The sequence below is a fragment of the Oreochromis aureus genome, linkage group 8, assembly GCF_013358895.1.
Source record: "Oreochromis aureus strain Israel breed Guangdong linkage group 8, ZZ_aureus, whole genome shotgun sequence".
NCBI lineage: Eukaryota > Metazoa > Chordata > Actinopteri > Cichliformes > Cichlidae > Oreochromis > Oreochromis aureus.
The window spans coordinates 17,686,086-17,713,069 of NC_052949.1; the positions used below are offsets into that span (position 1 = coordinate 17,686,086).

Consider the following 26,984-nt stretch of genomic DNA (forward strand, 5'->3'; position numbering starts at 1 on the left):
TACAAGGGGTCTCTCTAGAGTAAAAAATAAGAACATTTTCTGTGAATTAACAAAACCTTTGTTAACTTGATTTAATTACCTGGAAATTTTTCCCATGATTAAATTGTGTTCAACAGATTATTGTTTTGAATGAGACCATATCATCTAGCTATATTTTTGTTATATTAGTACTACTGCTACTACTACTACTACTATTACTTGTGAGTACAAATGGTTGTCTTTCTCTCTGTGTTAGTCCTATGACAGACTGGTGATGTGTACCCCACCTCTCGCCCTACGGCAGCTGAAATATGCTCAAAACAGGAAATGGACACCATGACATCTTCTGACAAATGTGTTCCAAGTCAGGACGTTCAACCTACTTGAAATAATAAAGCACTCTTTTCAGGATAACATTTAATCCATTCAAGATTAAAAACAAATTCCTGTAAATGTTCTAGTTATAAAAAAATAGTTAGTTTTTGGACATATTTTTGGCCATTGAAGAATATTACATTTCTTCACCTTGAATAATTTTGTTGTTTTTACACTGTACGATTTGAGTCAGTACTGAGTCACAGTGACGTGCTGTCAGTATTAACAGTAATCTTTGTATGTTTGGTCAACACACTGGAACTGAAAGGGTGTTGTCTAAAGTAGAGGTATATTTGCACCCATGACCCCTCATCACCGCTCACACCCGTTTTGATGTGGAGAAGTAGCAGCTCTCCCAAATGAGTGATCTCCTCAACCATATCTCAGAGGAAGTGGATTTCCATCGTATACATCTATGAATACAATCTTTCAGTCACTAATAAATGATTTGCTCATAGATGGTCTTAGAAACACAGATTGATCAATATCGAGAGCTTTGCTTTCATGGTCAGCTCTCTGTTTACCATGACAGACTGGTACAGTCTCCATACCACTGCAGATGCTGTACAAATCTATCTGTTAATTTCTTATTCCACTCTCCACTAATTTTTAAGGACACCACATGAAGAAACCATAAGAATCACATCATCCAGAAAAAGGAGAGAGGTGACCCCGGGGCTATGAACCTGGAAGCCATCCGTGACTTAACTTCTTGTAGAATGAAGTAGGTACATATTAAATCCTGGCCTGTTTGACCAACTCTACCTCCAACCAAAGATGGTATGATCAGTTCAGAGGAAGTCAGATACTCACAACGTTTTTTATATAATCATCACATCTGTATGAAAAGAAACTGTTCTTATTTACAAATTGAAGTGTTGGACAAAAATAGAGTTTCATATGAGTAAAACAAACTTTTTAGCAAATAAATTAGTTTCACACTTTCACACAAAACCAGGAGTTAGAATAATAAATAGCCAAGTAAAACCTTTAATTATTATTTACATGAGTTGATATTGTTGCCTAGAAACTAATAAACTTTTCAGTTGTTATAAAAAACAAGCGCTTGAATCACTGGATAAAACTTAAGCAATACCACCACAGTCTATAGTCATAAAACAATGATGTAACTCCTCCTACATTATAATTCCTTTAAATGACTGTCTTACCTTTCAGTAGTCACTGTATCATTTTTGTATTTCTGGTTTCAACTCTTCTCTGACACTATCAGCAGATGTAACATCTCACACAATGGACTGGATATCTAGTGCTACACTTTTCCTGTCAGGTAAAACAAGTTTGTGCGTTATGATTTTATCTATTATTTTCTAATTATGAAAGTCAGCAAACAGTAAAAATATGACTGGCATTTTGATGAAAACTGTGTTTTTCAATCATAAAACTAAAACAGGTTCAAAAACTGTAATAAGTTCATGCAATTGTTATACATATATATCTGACTGTTATGTACCTGCCCACACAGGGCTAAACCAAACCTGAGGCTTTTTACATTAATGTCCCATCATATGTATCTGTCCAGTTTATTCTGACACGTTTAATATCATGTTTATTCGTGTCTGTATAACAATTGAGCAGAAATGTAAATAACATGAAAAATCAAACAAATTCTAAGCGGATTGATAGTTTTTAACTATTGTTGAAAAAACAATGATCATATTAATATGGCTGAGTCATGGTGACAAGAAAAAAAATTGAGTGTATGTCATAATGATGAGGTATATTTGTCAAATACATGTACATTTTGGAGAACAAGCACTATATGATATACTGGTTGTTTCAGAAAGCTGTGTAAAAGGTAATGCCCAAAAAATGAAGGCAAAAATAAAAGCCTGGTCATTTCAAGGGGAAGCCTTGTACAGAACATTCAATTTGCTATGTAAAATTAGATTTTAATTTTATGGTTATCATCTGAGAAAATATTTGCCTATCTGTATTTTTTGAATATCAAAGTTAGTAATCACAGTTTGCTGATTTTAATTTATTTTTGGGATTTGTAGAGATGCTATACAAGCCTTACTTATCTCAGACATTTTCTGTCTTATGTGTGCACTGTTAAAAAAAAAAAAAAAAGAATCCTAAAAAAACCCAGTAATATTCTGGCAGCTGGGGCACCGAAATAATACCAGAAAATAACAGAAAATAACTTTCTCATAAAAATAGGGTTATTTTCAGTAATGACAATACAGTTTGTCTCCCTAATTTTACATGGGATTTTGCCTTTTTCAAGTGCTTTTAAACATTAAATTAGGAAAATTTTAATGTGATTAAACAATGAAATTACCTATAAACAAGGTCAATGAATGCGGCAATATGAATAATAATACTTAAATGTACAGAAATATACAGTTAACAGTTGGTTTAAATAATAATAATAATGGATTGGATTTATATAGCGCTTTACAATTCTACTATTCATTCACACACTGGTGGAGGCAAGCTACAGTTGTAGCCACAGCTGGCCTGGGGCAGACTGACAGAAGCCAGGCTGCCATATCGCGCCATCGGCCCCTCTGGCCATCACTAGTAGGTGGTAGGTGAAGTGTCTTGCCCAAGGACACAACGACCGAGACTGTCCGAGCCGGGGCTCGAACCGCCAACCTTCTGATTACAAGACGAACTGCCAACTCTTGAGCCACGATCGCCCTAAATATTTGATGTAAAAAAAGTTTATAAGAATCATTTTAGATATTTTTTTTTAAATATGCATATGTACAGACAAATATATTTAAAAAACAAGAAAATTATGTTTTATTACATTTACAGTGATTTTATTTTATTTTACATTTGAAATGTGAAATCACAGTCTATTTCTGTAAATTTTATGATATTCTAGAAAAACAGTACAAAACTGTAAAATACACAGTACAATACTTTTATGTGTGTGTGTGTTTGTGTGTGTGTGTTTGTGTCATAACTTGATGAATCTGACATAGTTCAGGAGAGCAGGATGTATGTGCACACAGGTGTGATTGTCTGTTTAGCTACATTTTTTCAGTACTGTAAATAAGCAAATTATACAGTATAGTAATGATGTGTTTTGATACTGTGGTGCACCTGATAAATACCTGAAGCTTTAAAAAGTACTACAATATCTTTTCTTTAAAGTTTATGTTTCAGCATTTACACTTGGACTGATGGAGTAAAATACAACAATCAAAGACACAAAACTGATTCCAAACTAAAATATTAAAAATGTTTTTTAACTGAATAACTGCTCTGAGTAACAAAATTCAGAGCTTTAAAATGTTGGACTTTGGTGCTCTCTAGTGGTCATAAAAGAAACATTGTGGCTGCATTCAAGAAATACAATGAAAGTACCACAGACTGTATACTGTTTCTATTTGTGATTATAGGTAGTGCTGATAAAATCACATTATTATTCCATAATCAGCTTTAATAATGTTTTTCTTTCTTCTTTAATTCTCAGTCTTAAATGCAGCACTTTGTTTCAATATCGATCCTGCAGCTTGGAAGACACTGAGGAGCTCTGCTGCTGGTTTTGGCTACCAGGTGGTTCAAAGACCATCAGAGTAAGTCAGAGCATGCATTTTTAGGTTGAATGTGGGTTTACAATTGTTTATAATTACCACTAATACGTTTGCTTTTTTGTCAAAGAAATATTGAATCATGTAATCATTATTAAAATAACTGGAGCTTTTTCAATCTTCTTCATTCACCAAACTTGTATCTTATGTCTGGATTTCTCTCATTAGCTTGCTCATCAGTGCCCCACTAGAACAGTATTCACAAAACAGAAAAGGGAAAATATATAGGTGTACCACCTCTGGAGAAAACTGCCAAAATATACAATTTCAAGGTAGGTAGTTTCTTAATGTCGTAACAGAATGTCCTGAAACTCTGACAGCATTTTTCAAGTATTCATTAAATCATATACAAATTTTTTTCTAGTGATGACAAAATGTATTTCATGATTGTTTTAACATCTAATGAATGCTTCCAATACAGAGCCAAATTTTGCAATCAACATGTCCCTTGGTTTAACAATGAAAAGTGATCCTGGAACCCAAAACACAGTGGTGAGTTGGTGAACTGCAAATACACTGGCACAGGAAAATAATCAGTTAACTCTATTAATCAGAATTTGACCTTTTTTTCTTTTCAGGCATGTGGTCCAACTATTCCAAAGGACTGCAAAAGCTACACCATGTACAATGGTGTGTGTTTTCAGATAGACCAGGACAATAGATTTGGACCTCCAATCCCTTCTTCCGTTGACGGTAACAGCATACTTATATGATCTGAAAATATACTTATGTTTCACGCACGCCCACACATAATACATGGGCAGTGGGGGTCACAGGAATGAACAAAATCTAATTAGTTTCTTTTTTTTTTTCATTTTATTTCATTTTTACTACTTTCTGTTGCAATTTAAGTTTTGATTGATACATAGAGGAGTTTAGTTGAGACAACATAAAACAGAATATAATACTTATTGTCATTGCATGTGCCACATACAATAGAATTACAGTGTCTCTTCATCAAGAACTGCAAACCATACGTGTACATTTGAACCCCCACATCCCTTAAGAATAGAAATTGCTTGTATTAAGCAGACTAGTTGAGTTGGCAAATAGGAAAAAATTTGTACATTTTAGTTTTTTTATTAATTGTAACTACATGCTACTAGTTTGAATTTGATTGAGTTAATTAAAAAGAGTTTTATTTTTTATTTTTTTGTTTAGTTTTAGTCAACTTAAACAACCATGGTCTGGTGTCACAGGCTGGGTCTCTGAACCAGCGCTCTGAGTATATTTTTGTATTCGTCTCATGTTAGATTTGATTGTAGATTATAGTTCATGTGTTATTCCTTCAGCCATTATTTATGATTGTCTCCTTGGTTTCTGTGTTTGGGTTCTTGTCTAATTTATCATAGTTTGTTATTTCGAGTCATCGTTTTTCATAGTCTGTCATAGTTCGTTCATAGTTTCCTTAGTTTTCATGTTTCCACCTGCCATCAGCCAAATAACGGCTCGCTTTTGGTTTAAATTCAGGTTCTGTTCTCCTGTGTCTGCATTTGGGTTCACATCTGAAATGCACCGGCTGCTCAGCCGTGACAATCTGGTGTGACATGTTTCCTTTTCTTTGTTTGCGATTTCTTATAGCTTCTAGAAAGAAATACAAATAACTACAAAAACTAGTGTAACTAATAAACAAGTCAATTTTTAATAAATGAGATTTGAAATTAAGAAGTGAAAGTTTTGTTTTAAATTCACTGCAGACCACAAAGAAAGTTGTTTTTCTTTTGTTATGCAAATTGTGCTAAGCCTTAAGTGGTGTTGAACATTCAAACACAGGACTCAATTTCAAGTTAAATAGAGCCTAAAAAAAAAAGTGAAAATGAGATTTAAAAGGAAAACAATGATATTAATATTATTCTTCCAGAATACCAAGAAATTCAGTCTTTCCCACAAAAAAGGGCACCGAGAGCAGTTCAGAAACACTAAAAGGGCATTCCTTGCCCATCTCTTTGACAGAATGCCTGATTGGAACCGACATTGCCTTTCTGTTGGATGGTTCAGGGAGTGTAAATCATCAAGATTTTCAAAAAATGAAGACCTTTGTGAAAAACCTCGTTGGGTCATTTCTCTCAAGTGATACAATGGTGAGGAACTGCACTGCTATTCTCAGTTAGACATAGACATTACAAGTACATGTAGCTTTTTTTTATTTCCATATAATACATTTTTTCTACTTATGTTTTCCACTTATTTCCACTTTCCACTTACTTTTCTGTGTATGTTTTTTCCTTCAGTTTTCTGTTTCCCAGTTCTCTACTTCATCAAAGGTCCATTACTACTTTAATAATTTTTTCTCATCTGGATCATGGAAATCTAACATTGATAGAATTACACAACTACATGGAGGAACTTACACAGCCAAGGCCATCGAACACATTGTGTAAGTGCTGCCATGATGCTGCATGTTTATTGTGTGATCTTTTTATCCAAAACAATTTTTACAATTAATTTGACCACAGTGTGGGCTTTCTATATCACTGATGTAACTTCTTTCAAAAGAGTCTAGTGTTTGTGGATGTCTATACAGCTAATGGAGCAAGTCAAATATTAGACATAAAAACTGTACTTGTAGAGCTATATTTAACTGAAATCTAAAGTCCCTGTTAAGTTAGAAGAAAATACTGTTAAAAACCAGGGTGTGATTGTTATTTAAGAGGTTATTTTATTTAACCTCTAAGACAAGAAGATGTACAGTTAAGAAAGATGGACTGAAACTCTATTTTCTCCATTCATCAGCCAAAATGTTTTTACACCACAAAGAGGATCCAGATCAAATGCAAAGAAGGTGCTGATAGTTATAACTGACGGAGAATCTCAAGACTCAAATCGCTTACCATATGCAGCACAGCTAGCTGAGAGTAAAAAAATAGTTCGATTTGCTATTGGGGTAAGTACCTGTTCAATGAGCCTGTAGAGTTAACCTAATTTTCTTACAATTTAAAAAGTACCATTATTGATAGGAAACTGATCTCTATGGGTTATAGACATGCAAAAACTGCTATAATAATGTATTTAGGTGTTAGCATCTATAAGACCTTTTTGTTATTTTGGGAAAATTATAAAAGTACAGTATACAAACTCAGTACTCATTGCAAATGCAAATATACTTGGGATCCCTTTGGTTTAATAGGGAAACAAATCCACACAATATAATAACTTAAATGTGTGTGTGTGTGTGTGTGTGTGTGTGTGTGTGTGTGTGTGTGTGTGTGTGTGTGTGTGTGTGTGTGTGTGTGTGTGTGTGTTTGTGTGTGTGTGTTTTCCCCTCTAGGTGGGGGATGCGTTTAATAAACCCAAGCCAAAACAAGAACTGGACACCATTGCATCTTTTCCCTCAGACAAACACGTGTTTCAAGTTAGGGACTTCAACGCACTTGAAATAATAAGACAGACCTTAGAGAAAAAAATCTCTATCGAAGGTACAAACATAAACTTGCTTTGTTGACATTTCCTGCAGTAAAGGCCTGGTAGAGCATTACAATGGAGAAAAAGGAATTTGGTGACTGGATGGTGGGATTTGTTTCTAAATTTCTTTATTTTTGGAAGTTTCTGATGAATAAATCCTCTGTTTTCATTATTTCATTGTTTGTTTTTGGCTTCTCAGTTATCCCTAGTACTTGAGCTCTCCAGTTCTGATCAAATTTTAATACTTTCTGTAGTATTCTCATCAGTGTTTCGGTGCTGTGTCTTTCTGTTACGCATGTCTCTGCTTTTTTTTGCTGTTTCAGTTGTTATTTACCTTTATGAATATGGTTATTGTTTTTATTTTAAACAACTTGAATCAAAGCTGAAAATGTGCACAGCTTGAGTGTTTGATTTAAAATCCACTGTGGTGGTGTACAGAGGCAAAACTATGAAACAAATGTCATTGTCAAAAAACTTGTGGTCCTCACTGTATTTAAAATTTACAGTAATACTTCCATCTGAAGTTGATAATTTTGTCTCTGTACATTTGTAAAATGATCAAAATACACTCTAACACTCTTTTAATAAACAGCAAGTCATTATTTAGAATTATCCTATTAAGCCATAATAATAGCATGAATGAGCAAATCGGAATTTGTTACAGTCTTTTAAATTTGTGTTTATTTTTGTGTTTCAGGATCTCAAACCAGTGGGGAGTCACTGAGAATGGAAATGGCTCAAGAGGGATTCAATGTAGCTTATGTGCCTGAGGTAATTAAAACCACTTTAAACTAACCAGACAGTCAAGTGATAGAAATAAAAGGGCAGCCAAATAAACTTCAGATTTTCAATTAATTTCTATGAATTCAATATATATCTATCTACACTGCAGGGAATTCAAATGTCTATTGTTGGTGCCAACCAGTGGACGGGAGGCTATACTCAATTTACAGCAGGGTATGACAGGGTGAAAACATACGAGATGCCATTGGAGCCTGACAGTTATCTTGGTAAGAATATTACACTGACAACAAACTAACTATAAACATAGCTATGCTGTAATTATTATTATTGGACAAAATATAAAAACTAAAAAAAATATTCTAAATGCTGAAGGTGTATATGCTAAAAGCATTTTAATATCAGTCGTGTTGTTTTTGATTGTCTGTTACTTAACATAAAATATGAAATAAATGGCTACAATTAAAATAATAAAAAAATAAATAAAAAACCTGGAAAATACAGAAGACTGGAATAAGAAAAGACAACAATAACAAATAAATTTAGGTTTAAATAACCAAAAACTGCCCTCACGAGTAAAATGATGGACAAATGGATGAATGTATGGTTGGATAGATATGCTCACTAGTAAGTATGTTGGGGGTTCCTTTGTGATTCAGAGTATAGAAACTGTAATCACTTTAACAAATGGATTCAGAATAAAATCAGGTGAAGACTTCTTTTGATCCACAGACATCTGAAACATTCAGTAGGCTTAAGGCAAGAAAAGGGTATATGTTGAAATAGAGGGCTTCTTACTGCAAATGATAGCTGAATTATAGGATACAAGTAAGTTTTTTTTTGTTTTAATCTGGTATATTAGACAGTTGTTGAAATATATAATTTCAAACTTTGCTCCCTGCAGAGGTACTAACAATGATTTATTAACAAACATCTAAATATTTAGAAAAATCTATACAATTTGTCTATATTAGCTACATTTGATTTTTTTAAACTAATGACTTTGACTGCTTGACTGTTAAATTCTAGGTTACTCCATGGCAATTGCTAAAACCCAGCGTGGCTCACTGACAGTTATTGGTGCTCCAAGGTTCAAACACAGAGGAACAGTGCTTGCTGTGACATGGAGTTCTCAGTTCTCAACTGTTGGCAGACAAAGCTTTATGAAACAAACGATTGAGCCGTTTCCGTGGCAGGTACAGCTTTACAGTATAAGGCAGGCATGAAAAATAAACTATAATCAAAACCTGTATTATTTTTATGTATATAATGTTTTTTTCTTTAATAATTTGTTGCTTACACAGTATCAGACTGGTGAATATTTCGGGGCAGAGGTGTGTACCATGGACATAAATAATGATGCCATCACTGATCTAATCTTCATATCAGCCCCAATGCATATGGAGCCTGATAGAGAGGGAAGAGTTTATGTTTGCAGACTAACTGGTTTGGTAAATATTTATAATATTTTATGTACTACAGTTAAATTAATCAGTTTATTTGCCAACTTTCTTAATGTTCATAAAATATTCACTCTCCTCCTTTCAGTTTGTGGAGTGTAATTTCGATGATCCGTTAGTACTAAGAGGACATGCAGCTGTCAAAGGAAGGTTCGGCTCTTCTCTTGCTGTACTGCCTGATCTAAACTCAGATGGATTCAGGGATTTGGCAGTTGGAGCACCTTTGGAGAATGATGGTGAAGGCAGCATCTACATATTCCACAGTGAAGGAGGAGGAAGAATCAGTCCTACTTACTCACAGGTGCACAGCATCAAAGAGCTCACAATGATGTCTAAACTCATCTATCAAGTAAAGTCAATATTTACAAAATCTGCAACTTGATTAGATAAAATATTTCCATGTACACAGAGAATTACTGGCTCTGAGGTCGAGTCAGGACTGAAGTTCTTTGGCCTGTCAATCAGTCAGTCATCTTTTGACCAGAGTGGTGATGGACTGCCTGACTTAGCGGTGGGTTCAAAGGGTAAAGTTGTTTTATTGAGGTAAGTCCAAGATAGTCCAGCCATGTGTTATTGTTGTCAATGTTTCTGCCATCTTAAAAATAATATTAAGTGACCAAAAACCTTTAAGCAGTAGTGGTTTATAAAATGTGTTGTGCTTACTTTTGTGAAATCTTGCTACTAATTCTGGTGAGAACACCACTAATGATACCCAATGTTAGTATGTTATTAATTATAAAGGTAAAAGTAGTTCACATGTATATTACTACTTTCCAGATCAAGGCCCATAGTGATCGTGAAAACTGACGTTTCATTCAGCCCAAAGCAAATCCTTACTCAGAATGCAGACTGCTCAAAACCACTCGAGAACACAGCTGAACTCTGCTTTACCATGAGCAGAGTGTCTACAGTCAACACAGGTTCATCATTCTCCTCTCCTTTTCTAAACTACAAAGTCACTGCCCATCAGCTTAATGATTTTTTATTTATATAAATTCATAAGATTGAAATCCATCTCTCATTTATTCCAGCTCAAGCAAGGATTCATTATACTTTAACATTGGATGCCACTCGGAAACCTCCAAACAACCGAGCATACATCAGTGGGAAACAACAAGAGCAGTCTGGATCAGTTACTATAGACTTAAGAAACAGACAGTGTTCAACTGTAAAATTCTATATTAAGGTAAAATCTAACAATATCTGGAAAAAACAAAACAAAACATAAACAATACAATCAATAGAATTTCAATTAAACGAGTCACTTAACACTGAATCTAAACCATACATCCCTCTTCTTGCAGGCCTGTCCTGAAGATTCTCTCAATGTGCTTTCCAATGAGCTCAAATTCACATTTGATGGTTTGTCTTCCAACACAGATCCCAAACCAAGTCTGTCCCCACAGGCTAAAACAACAACCATTTATCCTGTACGTATATTAACAAAACAACTTGCTCCACACCCTGAATTATAATTCTTTGGTCCACAAGCTGCTAGGGTTTGCTCAGGCCTGAGTGGCATGAATTTTGTTGTTAAATGGTGTGCGGATGAGCCCACGAGGATGTCTGAGTGCCTGAGAGTTTCTTTGTGATATCGTGGACAGAAGTATAATAGGAATAACTGCTGAGCTGTTGTGGCTCCAGCTCTCCATGTCCACAATGGAGTACTAAATCTACCACCAGGCTGTTCACTCTGATCCAGTAGTAACAAACATCAGTTTTTGGAAAAATGAGTCCTACTCTACACAGTTCTTTACCTTAAAATGATAGTTTGTGTCTGAGATTATACACTTTAAATTGGTTCCCTGAGTGTCCAGAGGACCATCGATGTCTCCCATAAGTGGATCAAGAATATTAACAGAAATTATTTTGTTTCCTGTAACAACAACACAAAGCCTCCACTAAATGGCAGCACACAAAAATTGGTTATTGGATTTGGCTATACAATGTTCAAATTGCACTCAGTAAATAAAATGTCATGTAAATACTTTTTTCCATTATGCTCTCTTCCACAGTTAGGGTTTGAGACCAACTGTGGCAATGACAACAAATGTGTTGATAATCTGAAAGTGGATTTCAACTTCACCAGGTGTGACAGAATTACAAGACTTACGCTTTGCTTGTGGCTGCTTTCCTTTTCCTTTGTTCTAATCCTCCTTCATACTCTGACAGATCCTCAGAGGTTAAAGTGGGCATTGATGAGCTTTTGAATGTCACAGTCACAGTGGAGAACAGAGGAGAAAACTCCTACAACAGTCATGTTATTCTCACGTACCCAGCTGGACTCTCCTACAGGAAGTTCACGAGTCAGCAGGTAAGGTATCGGGATCAAGTCTGTATCAATTCATCACTGATCTGCTGCTCTCCCAATCCATCCAGCAGTCATTTTATTTTCTAATAAAGGAAAGAATTGAGTGCAACCCCTTGGACAGTGAAGATGGTTTATCACGAGGAAGGACAGACTGTACTATTGACAAGCCAATTTTCAAGAGCAAAACTAAGGTTTGTTTGTTTTCTTTATACATAAAGTATGTCCTACGTTCTGCATAATTTAGCAAAAATTATTACTCAGTCTTATCTCTCTCATTCAATTAAGGTTTTCTTCATTGTTTCCTATGGAATTGACACCAACAGTCTACTTGAGAGGAAGATCTTTGTCACTGTGAATGCCAGCAGGTACTGTCATTTTGCTACAGGTACTCCTCATTAAAGCAATATCCCAGACACAGTACAAATATTTTCAATTCTCTCTTTCAGTGGAAATCAGGAGCATGCCACTACAAGTGAACTTTACAAAAAGAAATGGATTGATGTTTGAAATATGTGCATTTTATATGACATTTACATATATATATATAGTATATATATATATATATATATATATATATATATATATATTATATATATATATTATATATATATATATATATATATATATATATATATATATATATATATATATATATATATATATATATATATATATATATATATATCTATATATATATATATATATATATATATATTTTTTACTTTGTATTTAACCTTAAAAATATGTCTGTTTAGCTCCCTCAGTTACAACAATTTCACATTTGGGATGAATAATTTGCAGAAACCACTTCAACAGTCATTCACGGTGAAATATACCTTCTCCATAGATTTTTATTTTTTATAATCTATTGTGTGATATAAACCTAGCTATAAACCTTAGTTATTCTTTTCTTTTCTTGTTTAGATTACAAATGATATCAGAGCGCTTAATTTCACTGTGGTGATCAGGGTTCCAGTGAAGCTTGGTGAAAAAGACATTTGGGTGGATTTGAGCGATCTACAGGTAATTTATATGCCAGAAGATTTAGCTGCTGACCCCAAAATGGCTCAAGCTTAGCTGTGTGACAGATGTATGTGAGGACCAATCACACTGGCACTTAAATGTATTCCAGATCACAGACTGTCAGAGAGGAAATGATGAAGAACCACCTTTCAAAAATGTTGTTCCTCAAATACTGACAAATAAAGTAGTTGTAAGTATACCTCTGCACATTAGCTACTGAAATGTGAATTCACAGTAGATTTTAAAATTCAAATAGCACTGGGTCAAGACAAGTGTTCCATTCAGTCTTCTTTAAATCACCAACAGGACTGCTCTGTAGCCAGGTGCAGGGTGTTCAAGTGCAACACATTCCTGGAAAGACTGATGAAGAGGACATATGAAATATCTGCCAACCTCAGTTCAGGATGGATAGAGCAGGTAGTTGAAGGGAAGTTTGTGTTACATGTTTCATTAATATATATATATATGTATGTATGTATATATATATACATATATATATATATATATATACATACATATAAGATAAGATAAGATAACCTTTATTAGTCCCACACGTGGGAAATTTGTTACGTGGGAAATTTGTATATATACATATATATATATATATATATATATATATATATATATATATATATATATATATATATATATATATATATATATATTAAAACAATTCCCCTCTCGCCCCTGCGGGCGGTCTATCCTTCAAGCGACTGTCCTCTACCACAGGCCTGAGAGCTTGAGGGTCCTGTGCAGTATCCTTGCTGTTCGTAGGACCGTGCTTATCTGGACAGAGATCTCAGATGTTGTTCCTGGAATCTGCTGGAGCCACTCACCTAGCTTGGGAGTCTCTGCATCTAGTGCTCTGATTACCACTGTTGCCTTCACCCTCCGCATCTTCTCAAGCTCTTCTCTGAGCACTTGGTACTCCAGCTTCTCATGTTCCTTCTTCCTGATGTTGCTGTCATGCGGGATTGCTACATCTATCACTACAGCCATCTTCTTCTGCTTGTCTACCACTACTGTGTCTGGTTGGTTGGCCATCACCATTTTGTCCGTCTGTATGTGGAAGTCCCACAGGATCTTTCTGGATGTCAGCCGCTTCCTCTATCTGACGGTGGTACATACCGTGCAGGGGGGGGTCCTTCCATGATGGTTCCTCCTCTTGCTCCTCATTCTTGGGTTTCTGCTGCCTGGGGTATTCACTGAGCAAGTGGTTGGTTGGGGCCATCTTCATTATGCATTCATGGATGTTCTTTGTCTCATCCTGGAATGTGGTTCTGACACTCACCAGTCCCTGGACTCCTTTCTTGCACTTAGCATACAGCCGCAGGATGCATGCAAGGTCAGGAGCTTCCTCATCTTGATCTAAATGACTTCTATCTCCTCCTTTGGCCAGCTTATTATTCCAGCAGGGTACCTGATCACGGGCAGGGTGTAGGTGTTGATAGCCCAGTGTAGGTGTTGTTCTTACCGTTCAGCTCACCCCTCTGGACTTCCCTGACCCGCTGCAGGTACTTTCCTAGCATTATGTTTGGACACACTTTCTTATTTAATGTTTTTTCTTTATTTTCATGACTATTTAAATTGTAGATTCTCACAGAAGGCATCAAAACTATGAATGAACACATATGGAATTATGTAGAAAAAAATGTTTGAAATAACTCAAAACATGTTTTATATTTTAGATTCTTCAAAACAGCCACCCTTTGCTTTGATTACTGCTTTGCATACTCTTGACATTCTCTCGATGAGCTTCGTGATGTAGTCACCTGAAATGGTTTTCCAACAGTATTGAAAGAGTTCCCAGAGATGCTAGTCACATCCAACTACCAGCCAATAACCACCCTCAGTATCACATGGAAGCTCATAGTGGCTAAAATGAACAGGCACATTGCTCAATACATGAGCAGGGCACAGAAGGGAATTGGCAAGAATACCAGAGGCACAAAACACTAGCTACTGGTAGACAGAGCAGTCAGCCAAGACTGCAAAGCTAGGGTGACCAATCTATGTGCTGCCTGGATTGACTACAAGAAGGCCTATGACTCGATGCCCCACACCTGGATCCTGCAATGTCTAGAACTGTAAAAGATCAACAGGACTCTAGGAGCCTTCATCATGAACTGAATGGGAATGTGGCGTACAACACTAGAAGCTAACTTCAACCCCATCGCACAAGTCACCATCAAGTGGGGGATCTACCAAGGATACGCACTGTTGGGCACAGAGTGACGAAACCTGCAGCTTCAGAATTTGTGAGGTGTCGGCTTCCAGCACCCGCAGCGTGTACATGTATGTGCTGTCGGGTTAACGATCCGCTCTTTGTGTTTATATCTTTTTGCGGAATCTGTTTACCTGCTCTCATTTGCTGTTTTAGCTGTTTGGCGGTTGTTGAAATAGTGTCAGGCTCAGGAGAGACTCGGAGGCAGACCGTCACTAAAGTTCACAATTTATTTACACACAGACACCAGGTGCGGATATATACAGGTGAGGGGGCACAGGAAGAAGGTCTCCGAGGAACACAGGCACAGGAAGGGAACGGGCTATGTACACAATCCTTCACTGAAGCTCAGGTTAGCTCGGACTCCGGCTTTTAGCTCACCAAATGGCGGCCCTCAGGCTGGCGAGAAATCTGGCACAGGGAGGAAGAACAGGTGAGTTGCGGCACGAAAGAAACTCAGGAAAAAGCTCAGACTTGCAATGACACTGACGCGTGTTACACAATAATCCAGCGAAGAAGCACTCTCAGCAGCCGCCTTAAGAAGTGAGCGTGGTGATGAGACGATTGCTTGCAGGTGTCTAAGCCAGGGGCTGGAGCCGTCATGACTCCGCCCCGGTAGAGCGCAGTGCGTGGGAGGGGAGAGAGAGAGAGAGAGACGCAACACAACAAAAACACTTGTAGCCATACAGAGTCAGACGAGAGGGCACATGGTCATGACAAATAGTTTTGTGAGCTTTAACCTGAGATTCTGATGTTTCTGGCAAAATACATTTATATTTAAAAATCGATTCAGGATTTAACGAATCGATATTGGCTTATTAAAATTAAGACTGATTTGAATCTAGAAATCTATTTTTTAAACTCATCCCTAATTCGAAGGTCATTCAGATTGGATTAGTGTAGTCAGATGGTAACAATGGCATTCTAATTGTCACCTATTCAAACGGTAACTGTAATGGAATACAGTTACTCATGTTTTGTATTTTAAATACGTAACGCCGGTACATCTATTCTGTTACTCACCAACACTGGCTACCCTACTGGGGTAATAATCTTGCCAAAGGAGGAGAAGCCATTGATATCAAGACGAGGAAGCGCCTGACCATGCATGGAGGGTTTCAGCCCAAATCCAGCATCCTGAGGTTGGACTTGGCATGCCTAGCAAAAGAAGTTTGGGAAACACTGGTATACAGAAACATCTGTGCCAAGTATGGCCTGGAAGTCCCGAGGTCAAAATAGGAGACACCCCCTAGGGTGGTCAAGAATGACCGAGTGAAGATCCTGTGGGACTTCCACATACAGACAGACAAAATGGTGATGGCTAACCAACAAGACATAGTAGAGGTGGACAAGCAGAGGAAGACGGCTGTAGCGATAGACGTAGTGATACCAAATGACAGCAACATTAGGAAGAAGGAACACGAGAAGCTGGAGAAGTACCAAGGGCTCAGAGAAGAGCTTGAGAAGATGTGGAGGGTGAAGGTAACAGTGGTCCCAGTGGTAATTGGAGCACTCATTACAGTGACTCCCAGGCTAGGTGAGTGGCTCCAGCCGATCCCAGGAAATATCTGTGCAGAAGAATGCAGTTCCCGGAACAGCAAAGATACTGTGCAGGACCCTCAAGCTCCCAGGTCTCTGGTAGCAGATACGAGCTTGAAGGATAAAGACTGTCCACAGAGGCGAGAGGTGAACACACATTGTTCCTGTATATGTATGAGTAACTTGGTAAATTAAATAATCTAATTTATGGTCAGCTCATTCTAGTTTTTTTCTTAGATTGGACTTCAATCTGCCAAATTCCTCTTAACCAGCACAGTCAGTCTTGAGTACGACAAAAACCAGTACATCTACTTTTCAACAGGTTCTGACAACCCTCCTGTTCGCAAGGTGAGTACACATTCTTGTCTATTGTTTGAGTTATTAAGAGCTTCTTTGGCATCGACATCCTGTTTTCTCTCAGATTGAAGCTGTGGTAGAAGTGTATCCTGAGCCAAATTTCACCAAAGAAATTATTGGAGGATGTCTGGGAGGGTTGGCTTTTCTGGCTTTACTCACTGCTGGCCTGTACAAGGTGAAAGACACTTCTTACACTTTTTCAATAATTACAAAGGTTTAAAATGTTTTTAGTGAAGATGTCCAGTTAAAAAATAATTTAGAGGTTACAATATTCATTTATGTAGCTTGGTTATTTATTTTCATTTTTACTGCAACTGAAATTCATGATTGCTTGATTTTTTTCCCCTTGCACTCCTAGGCTGGATTTTTCAAGAGCAAATACAAACAGATGATAAATGAAAATCCAGCAGATGTTCCAGGTCCAGGGACTGATGCAACAGCAGAATAACAAAGATCACATTTTTTAGTTGTAGGTGTAAACTAAATTAATAGGATGAATATCTGTGAATATACCCTCCTGATATTTTTAGGAATGAATATTGTGCGTATAAATGTCAGTGCTACCACGTTTGATTCATTATACACAAACAGCTATGTCTGAAATCACTCCCTCACTCACTTATTCACTATTACCTATAACAGAGTTTCCTATCTGTTTCCTATCATCTTTCATAGTCTTTTTCAGAACCAGGAAATTGTTCAAAATACAAATGCCTAAATGTTACACATTCATTTGAGGGCAAATCAACACAAATGGACACAGTTTATATTCTAATAATATGGATGAGACTAAATGTAGTGAACCACCTGAGCAGATGGGAATGATTTTAGCTGTACTTCACAGTACTCTGAAGTATTATGGAAGTTTTGTCTTTTCAAAGTGAATTTACTTTTTTGCTCTACAATGAATCTTTTTGAGATAAACTTTTTGCAAACATTGTACAGTGATTGTAAAAAGAAATTTCATTCCATGTGTACTGTAAAATGCATGAAATTCGGTATATACCTAAAAACACTTTGCTTTCTTCTAAAAACGAACCTTGTGACATTTGACATACTTGATTCAGGAATAAATGACAGCATATACAATTTTTTCAGCTTTGTGTTTTTAATTTGTATGAAAAAATACATTTCTTTCATATGTCAGTGTTTACTATTTGCAGTAGAAGATAACAGCAGTGTAGTGTACAGAATAAGCATATACTTGTTTAATTTGTTTATTTATAAATCAAATTATCATTATACAACATAATCCAATTGTTTTAAATGTAAAGTCATTTGGAAGTGCTTGAGAATGTCTTAGTTATGGCTGAGTGAGAACCGAAGCAAAGGCAAGATGGAAACCTTTTAACCCTTTTAGCTTAAAATTGCTTAAGTGAAATTACACTAGAATTTCAGGGATGTGTTAACTGTCATCGCTGGAGTTTTGTGGGTTTTGGTGGTTTTTGTTTTAAATTTTCAGCTTCTTTGTCTCTTTCTGATGATGGTAAATAGACTGGTTCTTATATAGTGCTTTTCTAATCTGAGCACTCAAAGCGCTTTACACAACTTGTACATTTAGATGTACTGTCACGTAGGATTTTTCTCTGTGTTTAGTGCACTGCAATACATGCAAATTCTTGTTAGTTTTTGTAGTTTTGTGCTGATAGTGTTGGTGGAACTGTCCCTTTTGCACCACCATTAGGTAATTTTGTGAATAGTTTTGACACATAGTGGCATTGCAGGAAGTGGAAGAAAGGAAGTTTTATGGAAGTTACACATGGCTACCACCAATCCACATGCATTGGGCCTCAGTCCTTAGTCTGTTGTGGCATTGTCTGTGTGTTTACTGTTTATTTGATACTTAACGTCTAGTTCTATAATTGTATTTTATAACATCAGTGAACTTTAAACTTAAATAAGTTTGGAATTAACTTTAGTTCCTGAGTATTTCTTCCATTTCTGTTTATGTATTTGAGCCTTCCCAGTATTCTGTTGCATCTTGTTTTCAAATCTTTGTCTCTGCGTTCAGTGTTTTTCCCGCTAAGTTACATCCATTTTTAATTCACAGCTCCCCTTCCTACTGTGCACTTTGTTGGGTTTTTCAGTGCCTTCAGTAGACTTTCTTTCTGTTGCATTTAACACATTTTTACTGGCCATAACAAAGCATTTTTTTGTTAAATTCGAAGACTGTGTTTGCAGTCTGCTTTTGGGTCCCTTTTACCTGCAATTAATAATAGAACCACACAAACACATGTTTTGCTCTCCCCTTCACTGACTTTACTTGTGACCAGTGTCAGGTGAAAGTAGTTAATGAGTCACTGTAATCACATTAAATGTTTCAATAATGTAATTTGTTATTGTACTAAATTTAGTAATTACAATGCATTTACTTGTGTTGCAAAGGTTCTTCAAAAAGTTACAAAGTTATCTTCAGACCAGGTGGATAGAAAAAAAATAATTGAGCATGTTTTTTTCTTCCTGCACACTTGTGCTAAATTGAGCTGATTTCACTTTGTGTGAAAGAGGAGGGAAATGGGAGAGCAGTACACAGACATAGCTTTTGTGATGGAGTTTGAGAAGTGTCTGAACCTCTGGCTTAGTGTGTCAGAGATGGCAGCACTAATATGTAACAATAAACACTTTAGAAGAGACACTAAGAGATTCTGATTTACCAACTTAAATTTGTATCTGAGCCAGTGGCCATCTCGTGTCCAGAAACAGGAAGGAGCTCCTTCGCCTCTTCTCACCTCACCTGTGCCTTCTTCATTTGCAGTTTTAAAAAGCTTCTTAGATCAGTTGTTAAAGCATTTTAACTAGATCACCAGATCTCCCTGCTTTGAAATACAGCTACTGGAGTCCCTCGTGCTGTTGAATCCATTTTGTTGGACCAATCAGCACAGGTTCTTAGGTTTGCTCAGCTGTGATTGTTTCTTCAGATTTGAGTAGTGAAGTGTTTTAGTGAATTTACCCTTAATAACTAGTAACAAACAGAGACCTGAATACATTTGTCCTTTAATAAACATGATAATATGATAATGCTATGATCACATAAACATACTTTCTGAAATGTTGTTTAAAGTTACATTTTATTTATTATAATCCTGAGCTATACAGTGGGAAAGGAACTCAATCTGCATAAGTGTCCTCAAGTGCAATGTTCCCTCTAAGCTGGGCGCGTGCGCAATTGTGCACTGCTGGCAAGGTGTCTGCGCACAGAAAATCTGTGTTGCGCACACAAAAAAAATCTAACCTGAATGGAAATTAAAATTAATACTTTAACAATTCTGTTTTGCAGTGTTAGTCAGTAAGTGACTGGCTGCTCCCGTATGGGATTAGAACAATGCCACCTTATCCCATAGTCCAGCCAATGATGTGATTCACATTCGTATATACGCAGCTAATCAACGTCGTTGACAGGCTATGACAGCGTCCTTATGTGCTGACACCGGTGTTTTAGCTGGCAAAGCGGCGTGGCTGATGTGGAGTGAAGCCATGTTAATGACAACGTGTACAACCATTGGAGATGTGAGCAGGACAGACGGAACAATTGATGGAAAAAGTGTGGACTTAATACCAGTTTTTAAATTGTGTTGATAGGCCACATAAAACCAGAGTTACGATAAAAATATATGCAATGTTTGGTTTTCTTCCTGAATACTGTCGTTGTTTATATTTACTGCGGGAAGAAAGGGTAAAAACGCCGTTTTATAAGGAAAAAGGCTCGAAAGCACTCTCCACCTGTGAGCAAAAACAAACCCCACCCCCCTGTCCCTTTCCTATTCGTCCAAAAAAGTACCATGTCAACCAATCAAAAAATGATATGGCAACGTGGCATCTAGTTGTTAAGAAACTGGGGGAAGTTTTAGGAGTGACGGCGGTGTTTTGAGATGTGAGAGATTTGAGACGTTTAGCGCAAATCTTGTGTAGTTAGTGTGTAGTGTAGTCAATAGTTTTGTTGGTGCGTCAGAACAATGAGGCAACTGCTGAATGTTACAGGTGTTACAGGAGTGATACATCTCCTGTTGTCAGGCCTGCAGGTATCAGGCTGTTGTTCTCCTTTATCTCATAGTGGACAGAAATTATTTTTTGGAGTGGCACAAATAATTTGTGTGGCATCAAATTTGATGCAGAACAGCTGATTGTTCTGTAAATAGTTTGAAATGTTTATTTTAAAAAACGCCTTGGCTGCATTTTTAAGTAAACAGCTGCAAAAAACTTTGTTGTTTGCATAACTCAGTTACTTTTTTGAACTATATAATTAATTGTCCAACATTGGTCATTATATACTGTATTTTGCAGACAGAGAGTTACAGGACTCTCTCCCAAACCACAGACTCATACTCATAATACAAGTCAGAGCTTTATAAAAAAAAAAAAAAAAGAAAAAAAAAAGAAAGAAAGTTGTGTTTTCAAAATTGGAGTTCAAGTTATATTTACTTCCAATAGTGTTAACATACTACACAGGTCATGAAGAAGATTTTTTTTTAATTTTCTTTGTAAGTGGGCTAAAGCAGTTAATTAAAAGTAGTCTAACATAAATGTAAACGCTAATTTGATTATTTTAATAAACCATGTAACTTGGATGGATTCGATGCTGGCGTGACCACAGTGCACACGTCTGCTGTTGCTCACCGTGGTCCAAGGGATCACTCAGGGAGTTTGTGTGTTCGCTCAGACACATGAAAAATTAGAGGGAACACTGCTCAAGTGTCTAAGTTCAAATGCACCACTAAGTGTTGTCTGGTTGTGGTAGCTCTCTTATTTTGTAATAAAAATACTATCAGCTACTCCATTGTAACAAGGTTATGCAAAGTTTCACGTCAGATCAGAATTAGAATCAGAATCAGAAAGACTTTATTTATCCCCAAGGGGCAATTAAGATACAACAGAGCAGCATGACGTTGACGATAAGGACATGGCATAAACAGGCAAAAAGAATGAGATAATAAATACACAGAATATAAAGTATATACACAGTTTTAAAATTACACAGTTTTAAGATTAAAGTGACTGAATAGGTGAATAAATAACTGTAAGTGACTAAAAGTGAATAAAGTGTCGGCAGTATAAAGAGTGTAGAGTAGTTTATGTTTCTGGTAGCAGAGATGCCCCTCTCCTAAGGTTTCTGGAATTGAACCTGTAACATTTTGTTTGTCAGATTAATGCGTAAATCACTGCCCTATTGAGCTACATTTTCCAAAGCAAAATTAGGTTTAGTTGATCCTGTGTCTGCTTCCCAATATTCCCTGTGTGGCTCAAGTGCCGCTCCCTTCCCAGTCAATTTTTCTGTTTCTGTTGAGCTGGTCTGTTCCACCTGAAATCATTCACTCCTGAATTTTCTGCATGAACTTACTCGCCTGTTCACCCTCTTATGACTCTGTCCACCGACACTAAAGAGACCTTTGACCTCTCGCTGAGCATACTCTAAGGACAAGTCAAGTAAACCACCCCACTCATGTTATAAATAATTTTCTGGAACAAAAAACCTCTGTTTGTGGACTCGGCTAACTAATTTCTCTTCTCTCTCTGTGACTCTTCATCCAGTATCCTGCTCAGTCTTCTGGAGCTCTTCTTGCTGGCAAATCTACCTGTGCATACTCGTCATAATCCAGTAAACTTGACCTGATAGTTAACAGTATAAACCTTAGGCTACAGTCCCACTTACTGTCCCAAATCCTTATCCTAATGTATGTGAGGATCTCTTCATGTTGGCATTGCCTTTCTGTTTGACGCTTCAGGCAGTATAACTTTCTTTCAAAATATTTTCAAACAATGAAGAAGTTTGTGTAAGTTCTAATTCAGTCATTTCCCTCAAGAAATATACAGATGTCAGTATATTCTGTCAGTTATACTCTGTCAGTTAAATCATAGAACAGATATAAAATTGTTATTATGTTCATTTAGCTCCTTAAAATATGACGTAGAGCTCACATGACATGGCAAATGTGTTTATGCAACAATAGCACACAAACACACACAGAAACGCACTCATGCACATACATATGCATGCATGCATGTGTGTAAGGAATTTAGTGCAGTGTCGGGGATGTATCACTGATTGGAATTAATATGTACAAAAATTAATAGGTACAAAAATTTCCCTGACTGTGCCCAGTGTGCAGAGAACAGTAGAATCGTTTTAACACAAATGAAGACAGAACTGTAACTGTAATGCTGTTATTGAATTTGGTACAATAATGTGTAACATTTGATTTTATTTCTGCAGTCCAATTTTGAGTTTTTGGGTTTGTTTTTTGTACTGAATTTCATGACAGAAGCACACAGTACAAACTGCCATAAAATGGTGCGTGTGGCAGGCAGGGAGTGGTCTCACAATGCAGGACTGAGCAGACAGATGTAAATTCAAATTCACTGGTTTATTGCTGGTAAGAATGCAAATAAAAAACTCAGGCTCAAAAACAGTGAGTTTTTTCGCACAAAAACTCACTGTTTTTAAGCGAAAATAAAACGAGAAAATAAAATATTTAAATGTTTAGATTATTTTGACTATCTGAATAACCACAGAGTGTTGTATGTTGAACTTTAGTGAGAATGCTTTTTTTTGAAGCATTTAACATTTTTAAATGGCAGCACATAATAACACCTGTGGTCCTCAGGGGACAAAAATGTCCCCATCTGGTTTGATTGATACTTAATTAATATGAACTGGATTTTCCCCCCACTTTTAATTAAGACTTAATTCAAACATTTCGACACTATTTCTTTATTCCATTTCAAATTTATGTCTGATAAAATCTCATTTAAATGAAATGTTTCTTTATTTTGGGGTAAAAAAAATAAATTAAATCATCAGTTATTATGATTATCCTTTCACAACCAGAGTTGGTTGCTTTAACAGATTATTAGAGACGGGTATATGTCAAAGTTAATTTAGGAAGCTGTTTTTAACTACTTCTAATTTTTTACTGGCAGCAAATAATCACATCTGTTGTCCTTTGGGCACACACGTGCAAGAGGAAGCTCCGGTTTATTCCTCTGTACTGGTCCCATCATGGACAGCTTTCTTTTTCTGCAGTTGCAGGCCAAGGGCATATAAAGTAAACAAGTTGTTACACGCAATTGTTTTCTTGTGGAAACCTTCTGCAATGTTAGGGACAACTTGCGTGCCCTGACTGCAGGCCAGACGGTTTGCCATCGTACACTAGCATGTTCCATGTACAGCTGGACCTGGCATAACATACTGCCCATGTTTTTTTATCTCATAGTTTAACCTGGTTTACTTGGGATGTTCTGTTGGAATGGACAGCCTATTAATTAACGAAAGACCAAGACAGACTTTTAATTCATTTGAAAGCCTGATGCTTAGCCTCGTCCACCCCAGCTGTAAAACTCAGAAACCAGTCTTACTTGTTATCATCTATCGTCCACCTGGGCCTTACACAGAGTTTCTCTCTGATTTCTCAGACTTTTTATCTGATTTAGTGCTCAGCTCAGATAAAATAATTATTGTGGGTGATTTTAACATCCATGTAGATGCTAAAAATGACAGCCTCAACATAGCATTTAATCTGTTATTAGACCCAATTGGCTTCTCTCAAAATGTAAAAGAACCCACCCACCACTTTAATCACACTCTAGATCTCATTTTAACATATGGCATAGAAACTGAACATTTAACAGTGTTTCCTGAAAACCCTCTGCTGTCTGATCATTTCCTGATAACATTCACATTTACAATAATTGATTACACAGCAATGGAGAGTAGACTTTATCAAAGTAGATGTCTTTCTGAAAGTGCTGTAACTAAGTTTAAGAATATAATCCACCCACTGTTATCATCTTCAATGCCCTGTACCAACATAGAGCAGAGCAGCTATCTGAACGCTACTCCAACAGAGGTCGATTATCTTGTTAATAATTTTACCTCCTCACTACATACGACTCTGGATACTGTAGCTCCTGTGAAAACTAAGGCCTCAAATCCAAAGTCCCTGACTCCGTGGTATAATTCTCAAACACGTAGCCTAAAGCAGATAACTCGTAAGCTGGAGAGGAAATGGCGTGTCACAAATTTAGAGGATCATCATTTAGCCTGGAGAAATAGTTTGCTGCTTTATAAGAAAGCCCTCCGCAAAGCCAGAACATCTTACTATTCGTCACTGATTGAAGAAAATAAGAACAACCCCAGGTTTCTCTTCAGCACTGTAGCCAGGCTGACAAAAAGTCAGAGCTCTACTGAGCCAACAATCCTTTTAACGTTAACTAGTAATGACTTCATGAACTTCTTCACAAATAAAATTTTTATCATTAGAGAAAAAATGACCAATAATCATCCCACAGATGTAATATTATCTACAGCTACTCTTAGTACCATCAATGTTAAGTTAGACTCTTTTTCTCCAATTGATCTTTCTGAGTTAACTTCAATAATTAATTCCTCCAAACCATCAACGTGTCTTTTAGACCCCATTCCTACAAAACTGCTCAAAGAAGTCCTGCCATTAATTAATTCTTCAATCTTAAGTATGATCAACCTATCTCTAATAATCGGCTATGTACCACAGGCCTTCAAGGTGGATGTAGTTAAACCTTTACTTAAAAAGCCATCTCTAGACCCAGCTGTCTTAGCTAATTATAGGCCAATCTCCAACCTTCCTTTCATATCAAAAATCCTTGAAAGAGTAGTTGTCAAACAGCTAACAGATCATCTGCAGAGGAATGGCTTATTTGAAGAGTTTCAGTCAGGTTTCAGAGCTCATCACAGCACAGAAACAGCTTTAGTGAAGGTTACAAATGATCTTCTTATGGCCTCTGACAGTGGACTCATCTCTGTGCTTGTCCTGCTAGACCTTAGTGCTGCGTTTGATACTGTTGATCATAATATCCTATTAGAGCAATTAGAACATGCTGTAGGTATTACAGGTACTGCGCTGCAGTGGTTTGTATCATATCTATCTAATAGACTCCAATTTGTGCATGTAAATGGAGAGTCCTCTTCACACACTAAGGTCAATTATGGTGTTCCACAGGGTTCAGTGCTAGGACCAATTCTATTTACATTATACATGCTTCCCTAGGCAGCATCATTAGAAGACATAGCATAAATTTTCACTGCTATGCAGATGACACGCAGCTCTATCTATCCATGAAGCCAGGTAACACACATCAATTAGTTAAACTGCAGGAATGTCTTAAAGACATAAAGACCTGGATGGCCGCTAACTTTCTGCTTCTTAATTCAGATAAAACTGAGGTTATTGTACTCGGCCCTGAAAATCTTAGAAATATGGTATCTAACCAGATTCTTACTCTGGATGGCATTACCTTGGCCTCCAGTAATGCTGTGAGGAACCTTGGAGTCATTTTTGACCAGGACATGTCCTTCAACGCACATATTAAACAAATATGTAAGACTGCTTTCTTCCATTTGCGCAACATCTCTAAAATTAGAAATATCCTGTCTCAGAGTGACGCTGAAAAACTAGTTCATTTATTACTTCCAGGCTGGACTACTGTAATTCTTTATTATCAGGATGTCCTAAAAACTCACTGAAAAGTCTTCAGCTAATCCAAAATGCTGCAGCAAGAGTACTGACAGGGACTAGAAAGAGAGAGCATATTTCTCCTGTTTTGGCTTCCCTTCATTGGCTTCCTGTTAAATCCAGAATTGAATTCAAAATCCTGCTCCTCACATACAAGGTCTTAAATAATCAGGCCCCATCTTATCTTAATCACCTTGTAGTACCATATCACCCTATTAGAGCACTTCGCTCTCGCTCTGCAGGCCTACTTGTTGTTCCTAGAGTATTTAAAAGTAGAATGGGAGGGAGAGCCTTCAGTTTTCAGGCCCCTCTTCTGTGGAACCAGCTTCCAGTTTGGATTCGGGAGACAGACACTATCTCTACTTTCAAGATTAGGCTTAAAACTTTCCTTTTGCTAAAGCATATAGTTAGGGCTGGACCAGGTGACCCTGAATCCTCCCTTAGTTATGCTGCAATAGACGTGAGCTGCCGGGGATTCCCATGATGCATTGAGTTTTTCCTTTCCAGTCACCTTTCTCACTC

General features: G+C 36.8%; 1 protein-coding gene across 1 annotated transcript; it reads left to right on the forward strand.

Moving 5' to 3' along the window:
• The first annotated feature begins 1,570 nt into the window (after window positions 1–1,570).
• Window positions 1,571–18,069, forward strand: LOC116320082 (integrin alpha-M-like). The gene is made up of 30 exons (XM_039616629.1): window positions 1,571–1,642; window positions 3,803–3,905; window positions 4,089–4,192; window positions 4,342–4,412; window positions 4,499–4,613; window positions 5,874–6,001; window positions 6,152–6,297; window positions 6,654–6,804; window positions 7,189–7,336; window positions 8,020–8,093; window positions 8,215–8,332; window positions 9,093–9,259; window positions 9,368–9,514; window positions 9,612–9,824; window positions 9,933–10,066; window positions 10,301–10,443; window positions 10,555–10,709; window positions 10,828–10,953; window positions 11,539–11,612; window positions 11,696–11,837; window positions 11,927–12,025; window positions 12,120–12,199; window positions 12,281–12,336; window positions 12,547–12,659; window positions 12,759–12,857; window positions 12,967–13,047; window positions 13,164–13,274; window positions 16,858–16,968; window positions 17,042–17,152; window positions 17,336–18,069. Exons 1-30 carry the CDS (start codon window positions 1,606–1,608, stop codon window positions 17,423–17,425), a joined length of 3,447 nt encoding a protein of 1,148 aa, XP_039472563.1. The 5' UTR covers window positions 1,571–1,605; the 3' UTR covers window positions 17,426–18,069.
• Window positions 18,070–26,984: the final 8,915 nt, after the last annotated feature.